Below are 19,120 nucleotides of genomic sequence, written 5' to 3'. Positions count from 1 at the left end.
AAACTATAAATGTCCAATGCTGTATATCATCGTTTTCTTCTTTGCAGTAAAAGAAATTTCCATTTAAACTTTCTTAAATACACTTTTGTCTCCTGTTGTTAATCTTCCAGCAAGCTACCCTGCTTGATGTAATTTTGAGACAATTTCGAATTTCGAGACAATTTCGAATTGCTATGCTATCCTACCCTATTCCTTCATCGGCCCACATTCACTGATAATATTCAAAACTATAAGTGTCCAATGCTGTATATCATAGTTTTCTTCTTTGCAGTAAAAGAAATTTCCACTTAAATTTGCTGAAATATGCTTTTGTCTCCTGTTGTTAATTTTCCCAGCAAGCTACCCTGCTCGATGTAATTTTGAGTTAGATACCTGTGATTGGGTACAGAGTGCTATGGATGAGTTTGATTGGACACTGAGATCTGGTCTCTCAGCCAATCCTGGGACTGGACCAGTCAGTGACCACACCCAGGATTCTTCTGCAGGTACGAAATTGTCTCTTTTTGTTATGCTGCCAGTTCATAGCACATCTCAGACTTGTAAGTCACAGAAATCATTTATATCTGACTTGCACCAAATTCAGTGATTTTTTGACAGAAGAATAGCTGTTTGTGACGCAGTTTATTGTTAAATCATGCCGGCTTGTGTTTGGTCACTCAGCAGTTATTCATAAATCATAATAGGAAAGGTATGTATTTGTGCTTTTCTCAACACCAAAGTTTTCTTATTCAAGTTTTTTTTATGTATCGACCTCTTGTTATGACTTTACTAGGTAAGTTAGGAACAGAAGTTATTGAAACATTGTTAGTGAAATTGTTGTCGAGGGTATATTTGTTGGGAAGGAGGGGGGAGGGAGGATTTGAAAAGTTTGAATATAAAGCATCCCCTCTCGAATTTCCTTCCATCAGTATCATTTCCCTCTTTAAACTTTTATGCAGGTTTAATGATTACCTTAAACTCCTACAAATGTACCTGCTTGTTTTTTTGTTCTACCAGGTCATTACCTCTACACAGAAGTCTTTCCACCTCGTAAAGCTGGAGACAGGGCGAGCATCGTCAGCCCTACTGTGTCTGCTGCCTCATCAGATTGTAAGGTGGGTTCTAGCCGTACCTCTGAGCATATAATTCATTCGTACAATTTATATGACAAAAAAATATCATACATATAAAAACATTAGTGCTAGTGTGAATTATGGGTCAGCATTTGAAATAAGATTATTTTCATATGTGCAGAACGTTTGTGTTGCTGTTTTTGTTTTTTGCATGTTCAATAATGTTACAGTAATGAGAGCTACTTTAGAGAAGTTTTCTTGATACAATTTTGGTCATCGACATGTTTTCCACATCAGTTTGTACCAACAGCTCAGTTTATAAAATGTGTGAACTCTTTGGGGTAGGTATATACTCACAAAGCGATAGGTCTGGCCAGACCAGGTAATCAATATCCTCAGAGCTGCTGCAAGGTGCCTAACTTTAATGGAGTAGCTTCATGGTGCCCTAGTTTTCAGACCGTCAGAAATTAACACTTCTTCTTCTTTCCTTTCCCACTTACAATGACAGTTGAGATTCTGGTACCATATGGATGGTGATGACATTGGTTCCCTGCAGGCCTTCATGGTGACCTCATTCCTGTCAGATCTATCCTCCTATAAGATGTTGGTGGATGTCCTCAACGGGGAGCAAGGAGACTGGTGGCAGCTCAGGGAAGTCACTCTGCCAAATTCTGCCAGTAATTATGCCGTAAGTTAAAAAAAACCAAGCATTCTTTTCGTCTTTTTATGTTTCTTTCACATGTGGCAACTGACCATATTTTTATTTCAATTAAGTAAAGGCACAGTTTATTCTTAAGCAATATTTGGCTTTATAACATAGGTTATTATGAATTGCGCTTCAATTTTTGCAGTAACAATATGTTGGAAAAAATGAGGGCAACAGATTAAAAAAGTTTTGATATGTCATGATATTTTTATTTGGTAAAATAATTTGGAAGCAATTTAATAAATTGTAATGTTGGCAAATGCATGTCAAAATAAAGTAAATGTCTATTGAGATATTTTGAAAACTTAAATTTTTTCAAAGAGCTGAATTTTTTTTAGAAGTTGTCTTTACATATTTGAAAGATAATACAGGAATGTTTAATTTGTCATGCCAAAAAAAATTGTCTTTTACAAAAATTATTCTTATACTCTGGAAAACACCAATTATTTCTTTAGAAACCATGAAATTAATTATGGATATTATGGAGAATATCCTGTTTATGTTTTGTCAGATTTAGGATTCTTTTCCTTTGTTTCTAGTGAGGGTGCAGAGGGAAAGGAAGGCTACTAAATAACTTAACCCTTTTCTATTTTTTCGCCCGATTTCAAGAATTTTACAGTGCAGGTTTATTTTTTTTTTTAAAACACTCAACAAATGTTCTTATGTGTTATCATCTACATGTGGCATTGCTGTTCCACTGAAGAGAATGCTAGTTAACTTGGATTTTTGATTATGAAGTCATGTATTGAATCATAAGCAGCTGCTAATAGCTTTACAAGTAACATATACTACACTACAATACTGTAAGGACATATTATCACCTCATCGCTATGGAAGTATACACTGATAGTTTGCCAAAATTAAAAAAATCCAGTTATTCTCTGTTGGTATGCACCATTAAGACACAGTAAAATTTTGGATTTTGTATAACATTAAGGGAAAAGATTGGTGGTGTGAGACCAGACCTCGAGAAATGGGTAATTAATCTAGAATTGTATTTGGTATTGTAATAACAAAACAAATAATTCTAGAATTATTTTGGTATTGTTATAACAAAACAGATAATTCTAGAATTGTATTTGGTATTGTTATAATAAAACAGATAATTCTAGAATTGTGTTTGGTATTGTTATAACAAACAGATAATTCTAGAATTGTGTGTGGTATTGTTATAACAAAACAGATAATTCTAGAATTGTGTTTGGTTTTGTTATAACAAAACAGATAACTCTAAAATTGTGTTTGGTATTGTTATAATAAAACAGATAATTCTAGAATTGTTTTTGGTATTGTTATAACAAAACAGATAATTCTAGAATTGTATTTGGTATTGTTATAACAAAACAGATAATTCTAGAATTGTGTTGGTATTGTTATAACAAAAACCAGATAATTATAGAAAGCCTGGTGGTGTGATACCAGACCTGGAGAATTGGGTAATTAGTCTAAAATTGTGTTTGGTTTGTCATAACAAAACAAATAATTCTAGAATTGTGTTTGGTATTGTCATAACAAACCAGATAATTCTAGAAAGCCTGGTGGTGTGAGACCAGACCCTGAGAATTAGGTAAATAAACTAGAATTGTGTTTGGTATTGTTATAACGAAACAGATAATTCTAGACTTGTGTTTGGTATGTTTATAACAAATCAGCTTATTCTAGAATTGTGTTTGGTATTGTTATAACAAAACAGATAATTCTAGAATTGTGTTTGGTATTGTTATAACAAAACAGATAATTCCAGAATTTTGTTTGGTATTGTTATAACAAAAACCAGACAATTCTAGAATTGTTTTTGGTATTGTTATATTACAAACCAGATAACTCTAGAATTGTGTTTGGTATTGTTATAACAAACCAGATAACTTTAGAAGCTGTAACTGGAGATGGCATCCAAGGAGAGATATCTGTGGACGATGTTTCTCTATCGCCTTCCTGTATCCTTGGAGGATCTGTTCCAGGGTCGCCATTGGACAGTGATGACACCCAGCAGTATTGCTCAGATGGGAGACTGGCATGCTCTAATGGGGTAGGATGCTATCCTCTCACAAGGAAGTGTGACTTTGTACAGGATTGCAGCGATGGTTCAGATGAGACCGAATGTGGTAAGACTGTTTTATGATTAAACTTAGGTTTATAAAGACGTGTTGCTGGATAGTTCTCTCACATTCATGTTGAATATGGCCATGTCACACAACATGTGGAGAGACATTGAGTTATCTGCTGGCAGTCATGAGGAGTGGTCTCTGACTCTTAGCTTGATGCATTGAATCACTCAACCCGATTAGCAACTTATTTCTAAAGGACATCAGTAATTTACCTCAAAGTTTCAAGCTTTTTAAAAGTAGGACGATAAATTTCGAAAATATTTTACTCAAGTTTTTTTTCTGACTCTTCAAATTAAGATATTGGAGAGTGTAGATTAGGCACTGTCACAATAAATGGATGCTGAGGGAAAGGCGGACAGGAGAGGAGAGGGGATGGGAGGAGAGGGGAGGGGAGGGGCTGTTGGGGTGGCATTGCACTATCATCACAGCAAGGCTACATAGGACATAATCTTATGTAGGCCTACACAATAGGCAGAAACGAGCCAAATTCTGAAGCAGGTTTTTTTTTTTTCAGCTGTTACAGCTTGTCCTTTTGATATGTTTCCTTGGGCAATTACGTGTCAGTGAAAATGTTTATTGAACTTCCAACATAAGCTTGACCATTATTTACACTTTTCAGCAGATCTGGGGCTATTCTGATGACTTTTAAAGGCTCATTTATATATAAAAAAAAATATATAACAACAACAGTGAGGTTGAAATATATATGTTATGCGCTATCGACCGATTTGCGCCATCGATCGATAGCGCTGCGCTATCTATGGATTCGTCGTTAGCGCAAGCATCGGTAGATCGCGCTGCGCTATCAATCGATAGTTCGTGGGTCGTGTAGGATGAGATTTAAAGGGGAACTGCAGCCCTCGTCTACGTGAATACCCTTGACATAGACTGAGTTCGTCTACGTGAATACCCTTTACGACATCGAACACGTTTTCAGCATGGACAACTCATAGGAACTTGGCGCTTCCCTCAAGGCCAGGAAGGTCGACAATCTGAAAATTCCGTTTTTTGACCCAATGACGGAAGTGCGAGTCCACCTTGATGCTTGGATCAAGAAGATGAGATTTTATGGCATCGTACTTCTCCGCGCTGATGACTGGGCTCTTTGTTGAAGCAGCCTGGCGGTCGACGGTCTCCTGCATGTTTTCTCGAAAAGCTGGCTCTTTTTCCATTTTTACGAATATCGTCACTATATATCAGTACAATATGAGGTCGATAGTCACTGTTGGACCAATCACATCAGTAATTTAGCAGATTTCTTAGAACCAAAGCCTGAAGATATATAAAAAAACCTGATACATATGCCTGATTCAGCAATGGATTTAGGTTATCTCCATGATACAACCAATTTATTGGAACTCTTGTATCACTATCAATTGATAAAATTTTATTGAATTTGTCATAAATATTTACATAGAAAATGGTAATTAAACGGGCAATTTTTAGAAAAATCGGTGATGTGTCCATTAAACAGCACTTGGCGTCATCCTGAAGTTTAATTAAGAAAAAACATTGCCATTATCAAAAATATACATAAAATCCGTCGATCTGCCTGCGCCATCGATCGTTACCTGCGCGATCTACCGATGCTTGCGCTAACGACGGATCCATAGATAGCGCAGCGCTATCGATCGATGGCGCAAATCGGTCGATAGTGCATAACATATATACGGATCAGCCATACTTGGACTAACCTTGGTTGTTTTCAACGGCATATTGTATAGGAAGATAAATACATGTGCACATGGTGATCCTGTTAGAAGCGTTATGTGTTTGATCCCCCTCATAATTCTTATGTTTCTAATCATCAGGGACATCTTGTGACTTTGAGTCCGGTAGATGTGGCTGGAAGAATTCAGCCAAGGACACCTTAAACTGGATCCGAGACAACGGGGATCAAACAGACAGGATCAAGACGGGACCTGCAACTGATCACACCACAGAAACGGAGCTAGGTTATATCACAAATTAATCATCTTGTTAATCCCTTTAAAACAGGGGTGGGCAACCTATGGATTTTATGCGATTGTTTTTTATTGTGATTTTATGCGGCCTGTGAGATGTCTCAAGAAAAAGGAAAAAATCAATCTTTTTAACATCATCACAAAAAATTGCTTAGAATTTATCAGCACTAATGATGCTGTTAGGAAGGCTTATTATCCCCATTATATATCAACTGTACTGTATGGACATTATGTTTTTGTGAATACAGATTAAGTACACACACCTATTGCTTGAAAGTCCTCGGAATCAAAGGTTTGAAATCAACAGCAGTTCGTTGGTTAGGTGCGGCCCAGTTAATTTTTTCACTCCTTATATCTGGCCCATTCATTCAAAAATGTTGCCCACCCCTGCTTTAAAACAATTTGAAATAAAAAAAGTGAAATATTTTGCCTGGGATTTGAAACCAGTCACCCTAGCATTTAAAAGCAGGATGGAATATTTGTTAACAATAACAAATGTTCAAATTCCAGTAATAAAGTCATGGCTTCAAAAGAGGGAAACCTGTTTTTTAAATTCACTCTACAAAATAGTCATTTGTTGGCATGCAACAGTACTCAGAAATTACAATGGCATACAACATGACTATTTCTAGTGAGCTATTGTGCATTTTCTTCTGTTTTTCTTAAAAACCTCTTAAAAACTAAATTAACATAATCTATTCATATAGAAACACATTTATTCTGCTTCTGGAGGAAAGGTATTATCCTTCGTAGACCAATCGCACAGTTACCTCTTTTATTCAAAAATTAAATAAATATGAGAACGATATGCTTGTTTTGAAGAGCAGGCTTTGGTGATATAATTTAGCTGCATGACATGCTTGATCACATCTCTTTAGCTGCATGATATTGGACAAAACGAGAACTGAAAAGCTGTACAATGTGCAGTTAACTATTAAAATATGTATGTTGTGCCCATTTCTTTCTTTGTCAGAAAACTTTTGTTCCTAAAAAAAAAAACCTTTTTCAGGTAACCAATGTTGTCTTTTCTTTGCACTATTTTCGATATGGCAGGTTACTACATGTATATAGACACTAGTTCATTAGACACAGGGGCTATAGGGGTTGATAACAATGAGAAAGCCCACCTCCAGTCATCGATTTACCAACATTCTGGTTCTGCCTGTACCCTCTCCCTCTGGTACCATATGGAGGGGAGCACCGTCGGTACCCTGAATATATTCCTCAGGACTGAAGATGAGGTAAGACAGCTGATATCACCTCAGTTTATTTATAGCTCTGTATATTGGATATTGAACGGAGCATATGTTTGCTAGAGGTAAATTCTGTATATATATACATATATATATATATATATATATATAGATAGATATATATATATATATAGATATGTATATATATAGATATATATATATGGTTTCACTTTCACGTTCAATTAAGTACATCCATTGGTACCATTACTTTTGGAAAGATTAATGAAAAGATGAATGAAATGAAAAAGCTCATATTACAGGCTCCCTCCCTCCCCCGTTAGGGCACACTTATTTCAAAGGTCCATTGTACTCTGTAACTGCAATGGAACTAATTACCTGATCATATCCCTTTATGAAGAGAAATAGCAATATTAACAAATGGTTGAAACATCTTCTCATTTCTGGCCAATTCTGACCAATATTAAAAGTTTTTTTTTCCCTTTTAAAATTGGTTCAAAAGATTTGCTCATAAACTTATGTTCAGTCTTGCATTTTTTCTTTCTCTCTCTGTATTTTTCTCTCTTTTGGAAGTGCATGTGAAAACTGTTATAAATATTTTTCATTGTAGAATACCTTGTTATTTACCCAATCCGGTAGCCAAGGTAACCAATGGCAATTCACTGATGACCTCACCATCGGCCATAGGGACAACTTTGAGATCATCATCGAAGCCATCAGAGGATTAACAATCACCGGTGATATCGCTATTGATGATGTCCTCTTGGGAAATTGTAACGATGGTAAGCAGCAGATAAGTTTGTCTGATTTTGGGAGGGTTAGGGGGATGGTGGAGTATTATGTCATACATATATGCTAGTAAAGTAGTCATCTTATGACTCCAACCACTCACACCCCCTCCCCACCCTTTTTCTATTCCCCCTCCATTTCCCCCTTCCCCTACTGGTCACCACCATTGATATTTAATATTTATTTGAGGGAAATTGCATTTAACTTTAATGTCTTCCATTATCTGAACACCGGTTGAGGATTTTAATAGACACCTATCAAAGACCCTGCCTTCCGTTACACTTCAATATCTGCACATCTGTTCATGATTTTAATAGACACCTATCAAAGACCCTGCCTTCCATTACACTTCAATATCTACACACCTGTTCCTGATTTTAAAAGACACCTATCAAAGACCCTGCCTTCCATTACACTTCAATATCTGCACACCTGTTCCTGATTTTAATAGACACCTATCAAAGACCCTGCCTTCCAATACACTTCAATATCTGCACACCTGTTCCTGATTTTAATAGACACCTATCAAGACCCTGCCTTCCAATACACTTCAATATCTGCACACCTGTTCATGATTTTAATAGACACCTATCAAAGACCCTGCCTTCCATTACACTTCAATATCTGCACATCTGTTCATGATATTAATAGACACCTATCAAAGACCCTGCCTTCCAATACACTTCAATATCTGCACACCTGTTTATGATTTCAATAGACACCTATCAAAGACCCTGCCTTCCATTACACTTCAATATCTGCACACCTGTTCATGATTTTAATAGACACCTATCAAAGACCCTGCCTTCCATTACACTTCAATATCTACACACCTGTTCCTGATTTTAATAGACACCTATCAAAGACCCTGCCTTCCATTACACTTCAATATCTACACACCTGTTCCTGATTTTAATAGACACCTATCAAAGACCCTGCCTTGCATTACACTTCAATATCTGCACACCTGTTCATGATTTTAATAGGCACCTATCAAAGACCCTGCCTTGCATTACACTTCAATATCTGCACACCTGTTCATGATTTTAAAGACACCTATCAAAGACCCTGCCTTGCATTACACTTCAATATCTGCACACCTGTTCATGATTTTAATAGACACCTATCAAAGACCCTTCCTTCCATTACACTTCAATATCTGCACACCTGTTCATGATTTTAATAGACACCTATCAAAGACCCTGCCTTCCATTACACTTCAATATCTGCACACCTGTTCATGATTTTATTAGACACCTATCAAAGACCCTGCCTTCCATTACACTTCAATATCTGCACATCTGTTCATGGTTTTAATAGACACCTATCAAAGATCCTGCCTTCCATTACACTTCAATATCTGCACACCTGTTCATGATTTTATTAGACACCTATCAAAGACCCTGCCTTCCATTACACTTCAATATCTGCACACCTGTTCATGATTTTAATAGACACCTATCAAAGACCCTGCCTTCCATTAACACTTCAATATCTGCACATCTGTTCATGGTTTTAATAGACACCTATCAAAGACCCTGCCTTCCATTAACACTTCAATATCTGCACACCTGTTCATGATTTTGATAGACACCTATCAAAGACCCTGCCTTCTATTACACTTCAATATCTGCACACCTGTTCATGATTTTAATAGACACCTATCAAAGACCCTGCCTTCTATTACACTTCAATATCTGCACACATGTTCATGATTTTAATAGACACCTATCAAAGACCCTGCCTTCAATTACACTTCAATATCTGCACACCTGCTCCTGATTTTAATAGACACCTATCAAAGACCCTGCCTTCCATTACACTTCAATATCTGCACACCTGTTCATGATTTTAATAGACACCTATCAAAGACCCTGCCTTCCATTACACTTCAATATCTGCACACCTGTTCATGATTTTAATAGACACCTATCAAAGACCCTGCCTTCCATTACACTTCAATATCTGCACACCTGTTCATGATTTTAATAGACACCTATCAAAGACCCTGCCAGCCGCTGGAGGTCCAGTGCTCCGATAGATCTTGTGCTGATCCAGATCACGTCTGTGACTTTGACCTGGACTGTCCAGACGGAGAGGATGAACAGGGCTGTGGTGAGTCTGAAGCGGTCAGCAGTATGTGGTAGGACCTCAGAGATACTCAATGTTTGTATATTAGATCCTCCTGCAAGCAGGAACTCGCAAAGAAGCCATCATTGGCTTATCAAAGCCGCAAGCTGACCGAAGTCAGTCTCTTACATTCATATTTAAAGTCCATGATTATGAATTGTCAATTGTCAACAACTCTGTAACTGAACAACATACATTAATCTTGGAGTGACTCGAACTCAGGACCTTATGATTGAAAGGCACCGGAGTTAACCACTGAGCTAACACTCCTTTAGTGGAAATGTAGTGGAAAACTTGTCATTGCAAGCTGAGGCTCAATAAGTAAGTAGTGTGAATGGGTTTAAGAATGCTTTGGACAAGCACTTTAAGCATTGTAATCGGGTCTGAGTGTTTATGTCTTCATAAGTTACAGTTAAAGGGGAAGTAGTTATAGATTCTCAGGGTTCTCTAGGTAATTCTAGAAGTCTCTTACTATGCAAAATGGTATGACAGTTTGAGTACTTAAAAACTATTGTATGTTTTAAGTATCTTATGATAAGTAAACTTAACAACTGTTTTTTAACTTTCCAGTGTAAACAGTAAATACTATTCTGTAATATATATGTTTTAATATTTACCAGAATCTTACTGAAATAGGCATATTGTCTCTATGTAAGTGAAATATTTTTCATTTTGTGACCCCAAAAAACGGAATTCAACTTTGGCTGCAGCTGATGGTCAGGCAGCGAACACATTCAGCTGCTCTAGTTATCTGTTCATTCAGATGAGAAGACTAAATTACAAACAATGATAGATAATATTTACTTCCAATTTCTAGTAATGTCTATGCCTTTCTCTGTTTTTGGTAGTCGCAAACCCGGGGAGATGTAACTTTGATTCCAGCCAATGGGAATCTGATTGCCAGTGGGAGCAACTGAAAAATGACGACTTGGACTGGAGTTGGGGTTCTTCCACCCCCTCGGCCAACACGGGTCCAAGCTCAGACAACACCCCTGACTCAGAAGGTTAGAAATTACTTATTTGTATTCATCAGTTTAAATAAATAAATAATTAAACCAACAAAGAGGTGTTTTTATGCTGTCTAGGGTGATATGAGAACTCTGATTTTGTAGAATTTAAAAACAAAATTTCCTCCTTTTCTTTTTATTTGCTAGGAAGTTTTCTTTTTGTTGAATCAACAAATAAGAGGCTAGGAGAGCAGGCTAGGATAGCCTCTCCGGTATTCAATGCAACAGTTGAGGAGTGTAGAATCCGTTTCTGGTATCACATGTACGGGGCCAACATGGGAACATTGAGGGTAAGTCACTTAAAGGCATAGTACTCCATAGGTCAGTAAATACATCTGTTTAAATAGTTCTTCTATTTTCTGGTATCACATGTAAGGTGCCAACATGGGATCATTGAGGGTAAGTCACTTAAAGGCATAGTACTCCATAGGTCAGTAAATACATCTGTTAAAATAGTTCTTCTATTTTCTGGTATCACATGTAAGGTGCCAACATGGGATCATTGAGAGTAAGTCACTTAAAGGCATAGTACTTCATAGGTCAGTAAATACAACCTGTTAAAATAGTTCTTCTATTTTCTGGTATCACATGTAAGGTGCCAACATGGGAACATTGAGGGTAAGTCACTTAAAGGCATAGTACTCCATAGGTCAGTAAATACAACCTGTTAAAATAGTTCTTTCTTAGTGTTTATTCAAGTATAGACAGTAATTACTATATCAATGAATATCTCTTTCCATCCCCTCCACATTACATAACCGGTAGGTTTTGTTACGAATAAATATGAATTTAAGGGACTGACTTCGGTCAGCTTGCGGCTTTGATAAGCCAATGATGGCTTCTTCGCGAGTTCCTGCTTGCAGGAGGATCTAAATTACATACATACATACATGTTTTGATTCCAGTATTTTTTTTAAGAGGTTGCATGATGTCAGTATGACTCATTTATTCAACAGTAGTAGAGTTATCCTCCGATATTACGCAGCGATGCATACTTTAAAAAGCTGTACTATCACACCATTTTAGATCGAAGAAATGGTAGTGTGTCACAACCTCCTACTCACACTGTGCTAGCTTCTTATAATGTCAAAGTGGTATTCAAAGAAACAAAAAAGAGGTATCAAATGATTTGTCTGCAACACATCCTTTTAAACGCTAATTATCGTTAAGTGTTCACATGAGAATATTTGAGGTCAAACTTCTTACCCACAAATGATCCTCTCAGCTCTAAGTATCAGGCAGGGGCATAGTCAGTTATCTGAAAGTGTGAGGGGCACAACAAAGTGAGAGCAATATTTAGGGGCACAGAACGCTGGTAAAGCAAGCTGGCGACTCTGCTTGGAGCCACGGGGGCAGGGGGCCGCCCAAGGCACCAGGGTGGGGAGGCGAGGAGGTGAAGCCTCCTGAAGCTTTCTTAGGTTTCATTGTTTTAAGAAATCAGCAGAATTAGGATATGTAGGGTATAAAGTAAATTATGCTTATTGTCGTGTATCTTCTTGCCTAAGGTTTCCTTTTTGGAAATGGCAAATTTTACCCCCTTCCCTTGGCGATGCGACTAGTACCAGGTACAACTTTTGTGGAGAGCCATCTGTTTGCCTAGATAAATATCTTTTTTTGTTTATTTTATGTTTTTTTGTTTTTGCTTATTCATGTTAAGGTGTACACTCAATCCACTACCAGTGACGGTGCCCTCCTTCTCATGTGGGGAGCCACCGGTAACCAAGGCAACCAGTGGAATTATGGCGGGGCCCTGGTTACCAACAATAATAATTTCAGAGTAGTACTGGAAGGTATTCTAGGAGGCACTGAATATTCTGACCTAGCCATCGATGATGTAAGCTTCAGCAGTTCATGCTATTCCAGTGGTAAGTAATCACTAGAAACGGTTAATTAATCGGTTAATTAGATAATTAGTTAATTAATTAGTAAAGTAGTTAATTAGATAGTTAATTATTACTTAAGTTATATAAATAATTAGTTAATTAGACTGTTGATTAATCAACAAGTTAACATTTGAAAGTCATACAGATTCTAAAATCTTCAGACCTCATAAGATCAGAGGACAGGTATTGTGATGAGACTGACCATACATGCATAAACTAACAGTGAGTTTCTTTTGTAGCTTGAAAAGGATTCATTGGTAATAGTGTATTGCAAAATGCCAGTCTATACCACCTGAGTCCCCTGTTTTTTGGCCAAAAACAGGGGAGATTGAATATCTACCCGAGTTGGTAATGCTAGCCATACTGAACGCTCCTCTGCGCAAATTCATGATTAAAAACACAGCGTTTTATTTGAGTTGTCAAGCCAAACTTTGTCTTTACACACAGAAAAGTAGTGCTGGCCATCAGAGCACTTGTGTTTACAATCATACTGGTGACTGGTCAATCAATTATGTGCACTCAAGGATGAATCCTAATGACAGTATTTGGGGTAGTTTATGCTATCAAGTAACAAATTATTAATTGCTGGTGTGAATTTGAGGAGGACTGTTGTTCTATAGGCAGGCTTGACAGTCATGAAATTGAAACAGCTGTAAGTGTACTATAAAGAGTGCACATCCCATAAGAATTTTCAGACTAAAGTAGTTGATATGTTAATCTCAATAACAACTCAGTGTTTCAAGGTAATTCTTTTTAATAAACCTGGTGTAGTACCCATCAAGTTGTTGTTTTTTAACTATATGTCTACAGGTAGAAATTGAAAATCTTGCTGACCCTCAGAGGTGTAACTTATTATAGGAGGGGTCTAGGTCTGTAGTAGGGTAGTGACCTCATTTACAAAGCTGACAGTATCTAGGTGCAGGGTTTGAGAAAGTATTCAACTGGGAGCGGGGGGGGGGGGGGGGTGGAGGGTTGATATTGCCAAATATTCTTGAACATTTGAGATGACTGAAAATTAAAGTAGCATATGTGGTGTTGGTGCTTTGCTTGCATGGTTTAGTTTTTGAGGTGGAGAGGTGCCTACCATGAATTTGTTTTGTTACTATAAATGCTTATGCTATTTACAAGAACTTGAAAGAGACATACATTGCTATGTAAAACTTCAAACACGATTTAGTTTAATTTTTTTCACCACCCCCAGGAGTTTCCCCGACAACACCTGGGCAATGTGAAGATAAATTTTTCTGTGTGAAGGATGGTTACTGTATACCAACCAGTTGGTACTGTGATGGTGTGGTGGACTGTCCAGTAGGTGGAGAGGATGAACCAGAGGCATGCGGTAAGTTTTGTTAGGGTATCACAGATAAATAATCATGCTAGGTCATTAGTTATGGTATCACAGATGAATAATCATGCTAGGTAATTGGTAACTTTCATTTCATGGTATCACAGATGAATAATCATGCTAGGTTATTAGTAACTTTCAATTTTTTGGTGTCACATATGAATAATCTTGCTAGGTAATTGGTCACTTTCATTTTATGGTATCACAGATGAATAATCTTGCTAGGTCATTGGTAACTTTCATTTTATGGTATCACAGATGAATAATCATGCTAGGTCAATGGTAACTTTCATTTGATGGTATCACAGATGAATAATCATGCTAGGTCAATGGTAACTTTCATTTGATGGTATCACAGTTGAATAATCTTGCTAGGTCATTGGTAACTTTCATTTTATGGTATCACAGATGAATAATCTTGCTGGGTCATTGATAACTTTCATGCACATAGTTAACGGTGCATCTAGGTTAGATGTGACAATAACAGCTGTAAGATGAGGGAAATGTGGGAATGTGGGAGGGGTTTAAAACAAAGTTAGGTGGGTTAGGTGGGTAAGGTGGGTGGTGTGGTTAATAGGAGGTATTGAAGTGAATAAACCATGCTTGCATAGTGTTCATTTAAATGGGGTATGTTATAGATATATATTACAAATGAGTAATGATGCTTTATCATTGTGGTGTGTGTTGAGGGGGGGGGGCTGGGGAAATTGTAGTGGATGCATGGGGGTTGGTCACAAAGTTAGGAAACATATTTCTGAATTAGTCTTACAAAATGTGGACTAGTTGGTGTCCTTTGTAGGGTAGTGAATATAGCATCCAAATTTTGACAAGGTAAAATTTTGATAAACGTTTCTAAAAGTGTCATACTCATGGTAACATTCGATCTGAATATACTACCGCAATTTCAGTTGTAGGTTTTTTCCACGTACCCTCTTGTCATTTATGATTTCACTTGATGTCATAAGATTAATATCAGATTGAGTAGTATGCAATGTTATTGGCACTTTGCCATGAGAATGGAAAACTATTGAATCATTTGGACTCCTATATTTTGTAATATAATCTTTTTCATCTCTTTTCTTCTCCGTATAGTTGATCAGCCAGAAAAGAGTAAGTATGCTGAAATGATCTGGGGGGTTTAAGTCTTCCAACTTCAAGATTGTATTGGACTTGTTAATGATAAAAAGTAGGATTGATTTTACTTTCAGAACTGATAGGGAGTTATACATTGTAATTAATAACCCATACAAAACATTGTACCCAAATAGTCACAAGGTTGTTATTAACAATAATAATTTTTTTTATGACAAAAGTATTTTTGTGCTGAAAATTGGTCATCGGCCCCTCCCTCCCCCCTCCCGGCCCCTCCAAAAACAAGTGGGCAAGTATGTATATGCATTTAAGACCATTTTAAGATCAACTTTATATGGCCCCAAACTAACTCGCAGTAGTATGGGCCTATTTATCGCAGTTGCATTTAACTCTGTTTTTGTGAAATGATTGAAATGTTAAAAAGAAGGGGGAAAAAGACAAAATACATTTGTTGAATCAACAACCCAGAGGTCAGGGAAGAAGGCCAGAATTATAGCCTCTCCTATATTCAGTGCAAACATGAGAGGGACTCGGTCTGTGTAACCTAGCTTTGATTCACTTGGAGTGATGGTCATCTGATACAGTTGCCACAAAGTTTATTTTGCTTACATGGAAGCAAGATGTTTTTCAAAATTACTTTCTTCCTGGAGTTTTTGACCCTCCAGATTATTTACCAAACATTGAAGATTGTTAAACAAGAAAACGTTGCCAAATCTCAGTTCAGGAATATAATTTAGCCTATCCTGAGAGGGAAATAATATTTCTTAAGCGTTAATTTGAAGAAATTCCAACTACAGAGAACATTGACACCAAAGCAGTCATTATGAGAGCGTGGTTGACAATTGGCTAAGGCGTCAGACTCGTGATCCAAGGATTGCTGGTTCGATTCCTGCCTAGTTCATTACGTTGTGTCCTTGGGCAAGATGCTTTATCTCACTTGCCTCTCTCCACCCAGGGGTTAAATGGGTACCTGTGAGGTAGCTTGTCATTGGGCGCAGTATATAACTGCTGCCGACTGAAGGGATTGTCTCTGGGACAGGTTATCATTGACCAGGGGTAATTTTATACAACGTCTGTAAAGCGCTTTGAGACCTATCGCTGGTATAAAGCGCTATATAAAAATCAAATATTATTATTATTATTATACAGGCGTATTATGTTTAGTATAAAGATTAAACAAATGTAATAGCTAAACTAGTAAGCAAAGTGTTGAATAACTTATACCCTGATGACATCAAAGACCACCTTCTACAATCCACTTCATGAGGTAAGGAAACCTTTAACCAGTTAAAAATAGGTTACATTCAATCAAACATATCTAGAGTCGGGGAAATTAAACTGAGAGGGGGGAGAAGGGGGGGGGTTTGAATGTGGAATATTTGTCTCTTCAGTAAAAGTTTGACGTTGTCAGCCACGGAATACCCCCTCAAACACTTTGATTGTTCGTAACGGTCCTCTAGTAAAATACTTCTTTCACCTTTTTGGGTAGCATATTTGACAAGTACAGTTGTCCATTGAGCCGGTTCTTTAGATTGTGTTATGAAAATACTTGTAGGTAATTGTCATGTTTTAATAATCGCTGTTTTTTTTCTCTCTTTGTTTCACAGATAAAGCGCTTGGAATTGCACTTGGAACGATATTTGGAGTCTTAGGAGTGATCGCAATCCTGGCATTTTTGGCTTACATTTATCTGAAGTACAGGACAATTAACAATAACAATAGCAAGTGAGTAGAAATAATGTTTCCCATTTGATCCCAATACCCTTCCCCTCCCTCCCCATATGCCCCCACCCCCTTCCTGCTCATTTTCTTGGTGTTTTCACCGTTCTCTAACAACAAGTAATAGTTCCACAGATTAGCAGTCACCCCATAAGGAAACTTAACATTCTGCTCATTTTAAAATATTTGATCATGCAGCAGACCAGAGTGTCACAACTTAAAGCATGTAGCATGGAACATAGTCTGTATATGTATCCATCCATATCTATGTATTATTGAACTACATAGGATAGTTGATGTTGTTGTATTCAGTTCGATTTGAATCCATCCTCATCTATGTATTATTGAACTACAAGTTGGTTGTCGTTGTTTTAGTCAGCTCATCCTGCATCCATCTTACATATTAAGTAGTGAAACGGACAACGTACGGATCACATCTTACGTATTAAGTAGTGAATCGGACAACATAGGGATCACATCTTACGTATTAAGTAGTGAATCCGACAACATAGGAATCACATCTTACATATTAAGTAGTGAATCGGACAACGTACGGATCACATCTTATGTATTAAGTAGTGAATCCGACAACACACGGATCACATCTTACGCATTAAGTAGTGAATTGGACAACATACAGATCACATCTTACGTATTAAGTAGTGAATCCGACAGCACACGGATCACATCTTACGTATTAAGTAGTGAATCGGACGACACACGGATCACATCTTACGTATTAAGTAGTGAATCGGACGACATACGGATCACATCTTACGTATTAAGTAGTGAATCCGACAACACACAGATCACATCTTACGCATTAAGTAGTGAATCGGACAACAGACAGATCACATCTTACGTATTAAGTAGTGAATCCGACAACACACGGATCACATCTTACGCATTAAGTAGTGAATCGGACAACATACAGATCACATCTTACGTATTCAGTAGTGAACCGGACAACATACAGATCACATCTTATGTATTAACTACTGAATCAAATTGAAAGACAATTGCTCCAGTTGGGGCTAGATTCCACAAATATTCATGAATGTCTGTTTTTTTCAATTTCCACTTTTAGGTCCTTGGTGGATGGTGCAGCTGGCATGGGTGTAGATAAGCCAACCTATGTAAACCATGAGGTATGTACCAAGGGTACCCCGAACAAATGGGTTCGAAGCTTAATACTTTACATAGTCATAGGGTTCACTTATTGTACAGAGTATTAACAATGGTAAAATGAAATTGTCCACTTATCTATTATTCCACTTTCGAAGGTATTTTTTGGGGAGTTACTTTGATTGGCCCAGTGCTTCGATAATGCAATAACATAACTTTGTCCAAGACTAACCTGGGAGATTGTATCCATCCTCAGTTCCACATTGACATCCATGAGATGTAAGCTTAGGTTATACTTTAAATACCTGGAGTATCCAAATGCCTGTAGACTAGATATTGTCTGGACTATGATAAATACCGGATAAGGAATTGCATTTATTGATAAATCTGAGGTGATGAAATGTAGTGAACCGTACATGCAAAGTAATATAATATCAATTATGAATGGTTGATTGTTGGACTCCGATGAAACAGGATATGGATAAAGAGTAATGGATAATGCGGCCAGGTTTCACTGTACGTAATTCTTGCTACAGAAACACATTTGTCACCTCAACCAATTCTTCTAATTAGGCCTCTGCTTTCATGTGATGGATGTTAAATACTTATGGAGGTAATTCCCTATCTTGTGAACATGTTATAAAGTCATGAAGAAATGTCTTGTAAGAAGTTCAGGGTTTCAAACCCAAGACATTGCATCAAGAAACCAAACGTAATAGGAAACCAAATGTAGTGCTTTACAAATTCCATGCAGTAAGTCGTCTTGTATGGCACATTGCTGATCAAAAAAATTTGCAAAAATTCCTACGCAATTTAAGTAAATATGTGCACATTATTTTTGTGCACACAGTGCCATTCACTTTCTTGGTAAGTTATTATAAACAAACTTTATCATCCTCAAAATTGCTATGCAAGATATACAAACTAGATTAATATTCTGTGAGATCCCTTAAAATCCTTCCTCAGACATATTTTTTTTTTTTTTTTGA

General features: G+C 37.1%; 1 protein-coding gene across 1 annotated transcript in view; it reads left to right on the top strand.

Annotated features, from left to right (window-relative positions):
- LOC139975581 (MAM and LDL-receptor class A domain-containing protein 2-like) overlaps nt 1-19,120 on the top strand; it is a 41,957-nt gene that overhangs the window by 21,948 nt on the left and 889 nt on the right. The window contains exons 23-37 of the mRNA XM_071983602.1: nt 336-485; nt 997-1,094; nt 1,561-1,740; nt 3,620-3,863; nt 5,678-5,821; nt 6,884-7,071; nt 7,652-7,823; nt 9,823-9,945; nt 10,809-10,964; nt 11,115-11,257; nt 12,625-12,832; nt 14,052-14,189; nt 15,288-15,305; nt 16,895-17,012; nt 18,094-18,154. Coding sequence (XP_071839703.1) covers nt 336-485; nt 997-1,094; nt 1,561-1,740; nt 3,620-3,863; nt 5,678-5,821; nt 6,884-7,071; nt 7,652-7,823; nt 9,823-9,945; nt 10,809-10,964; nt 11,115-11,257; nt 12,625-12,832; nt 14,052-14,189; nt 15,288-15,305; nt 16,895-17,012; nt 18,094-18,154 — 2,141 coding nt within the window. The remainder of the gene's footprint in view (nt 1-335; nt 486-996; nt 1,095-1,560; nt 1,741-3,619; nt 3,864-5,677; nt 5,822-6,883; nt 7,072-7,651; nt 7,824-9,822; nt 9,946-10,808; nt 10,965-11,114; nt 11,258-12,624; nt 12,833-14,051; nt 14,190-15,287; nt 15,306-16,894; nt 17,013-18,093; nt 18,155-19,120) is intronic.

Source organism: Apostichopus japonicus, chromosome 11 (assembly GCF_037975245.1).
Source record: "Apostichopus japonicus isolate 1M-3 chromosome 11, ASM3797524v1, whole genome shotgun sequence".
NCBI lineage: Eukaryota > Metazoa > Echinodermata > Holothuroidea > Aspidochirotida > Stichopodidae > Apostichopus > Apostichopus japonicus.
The sequence above is the reverse complement of the archived record's forward strand: the minus strand, read 5'-3'. Positions and strand labels throughout refer to the sequence as shown.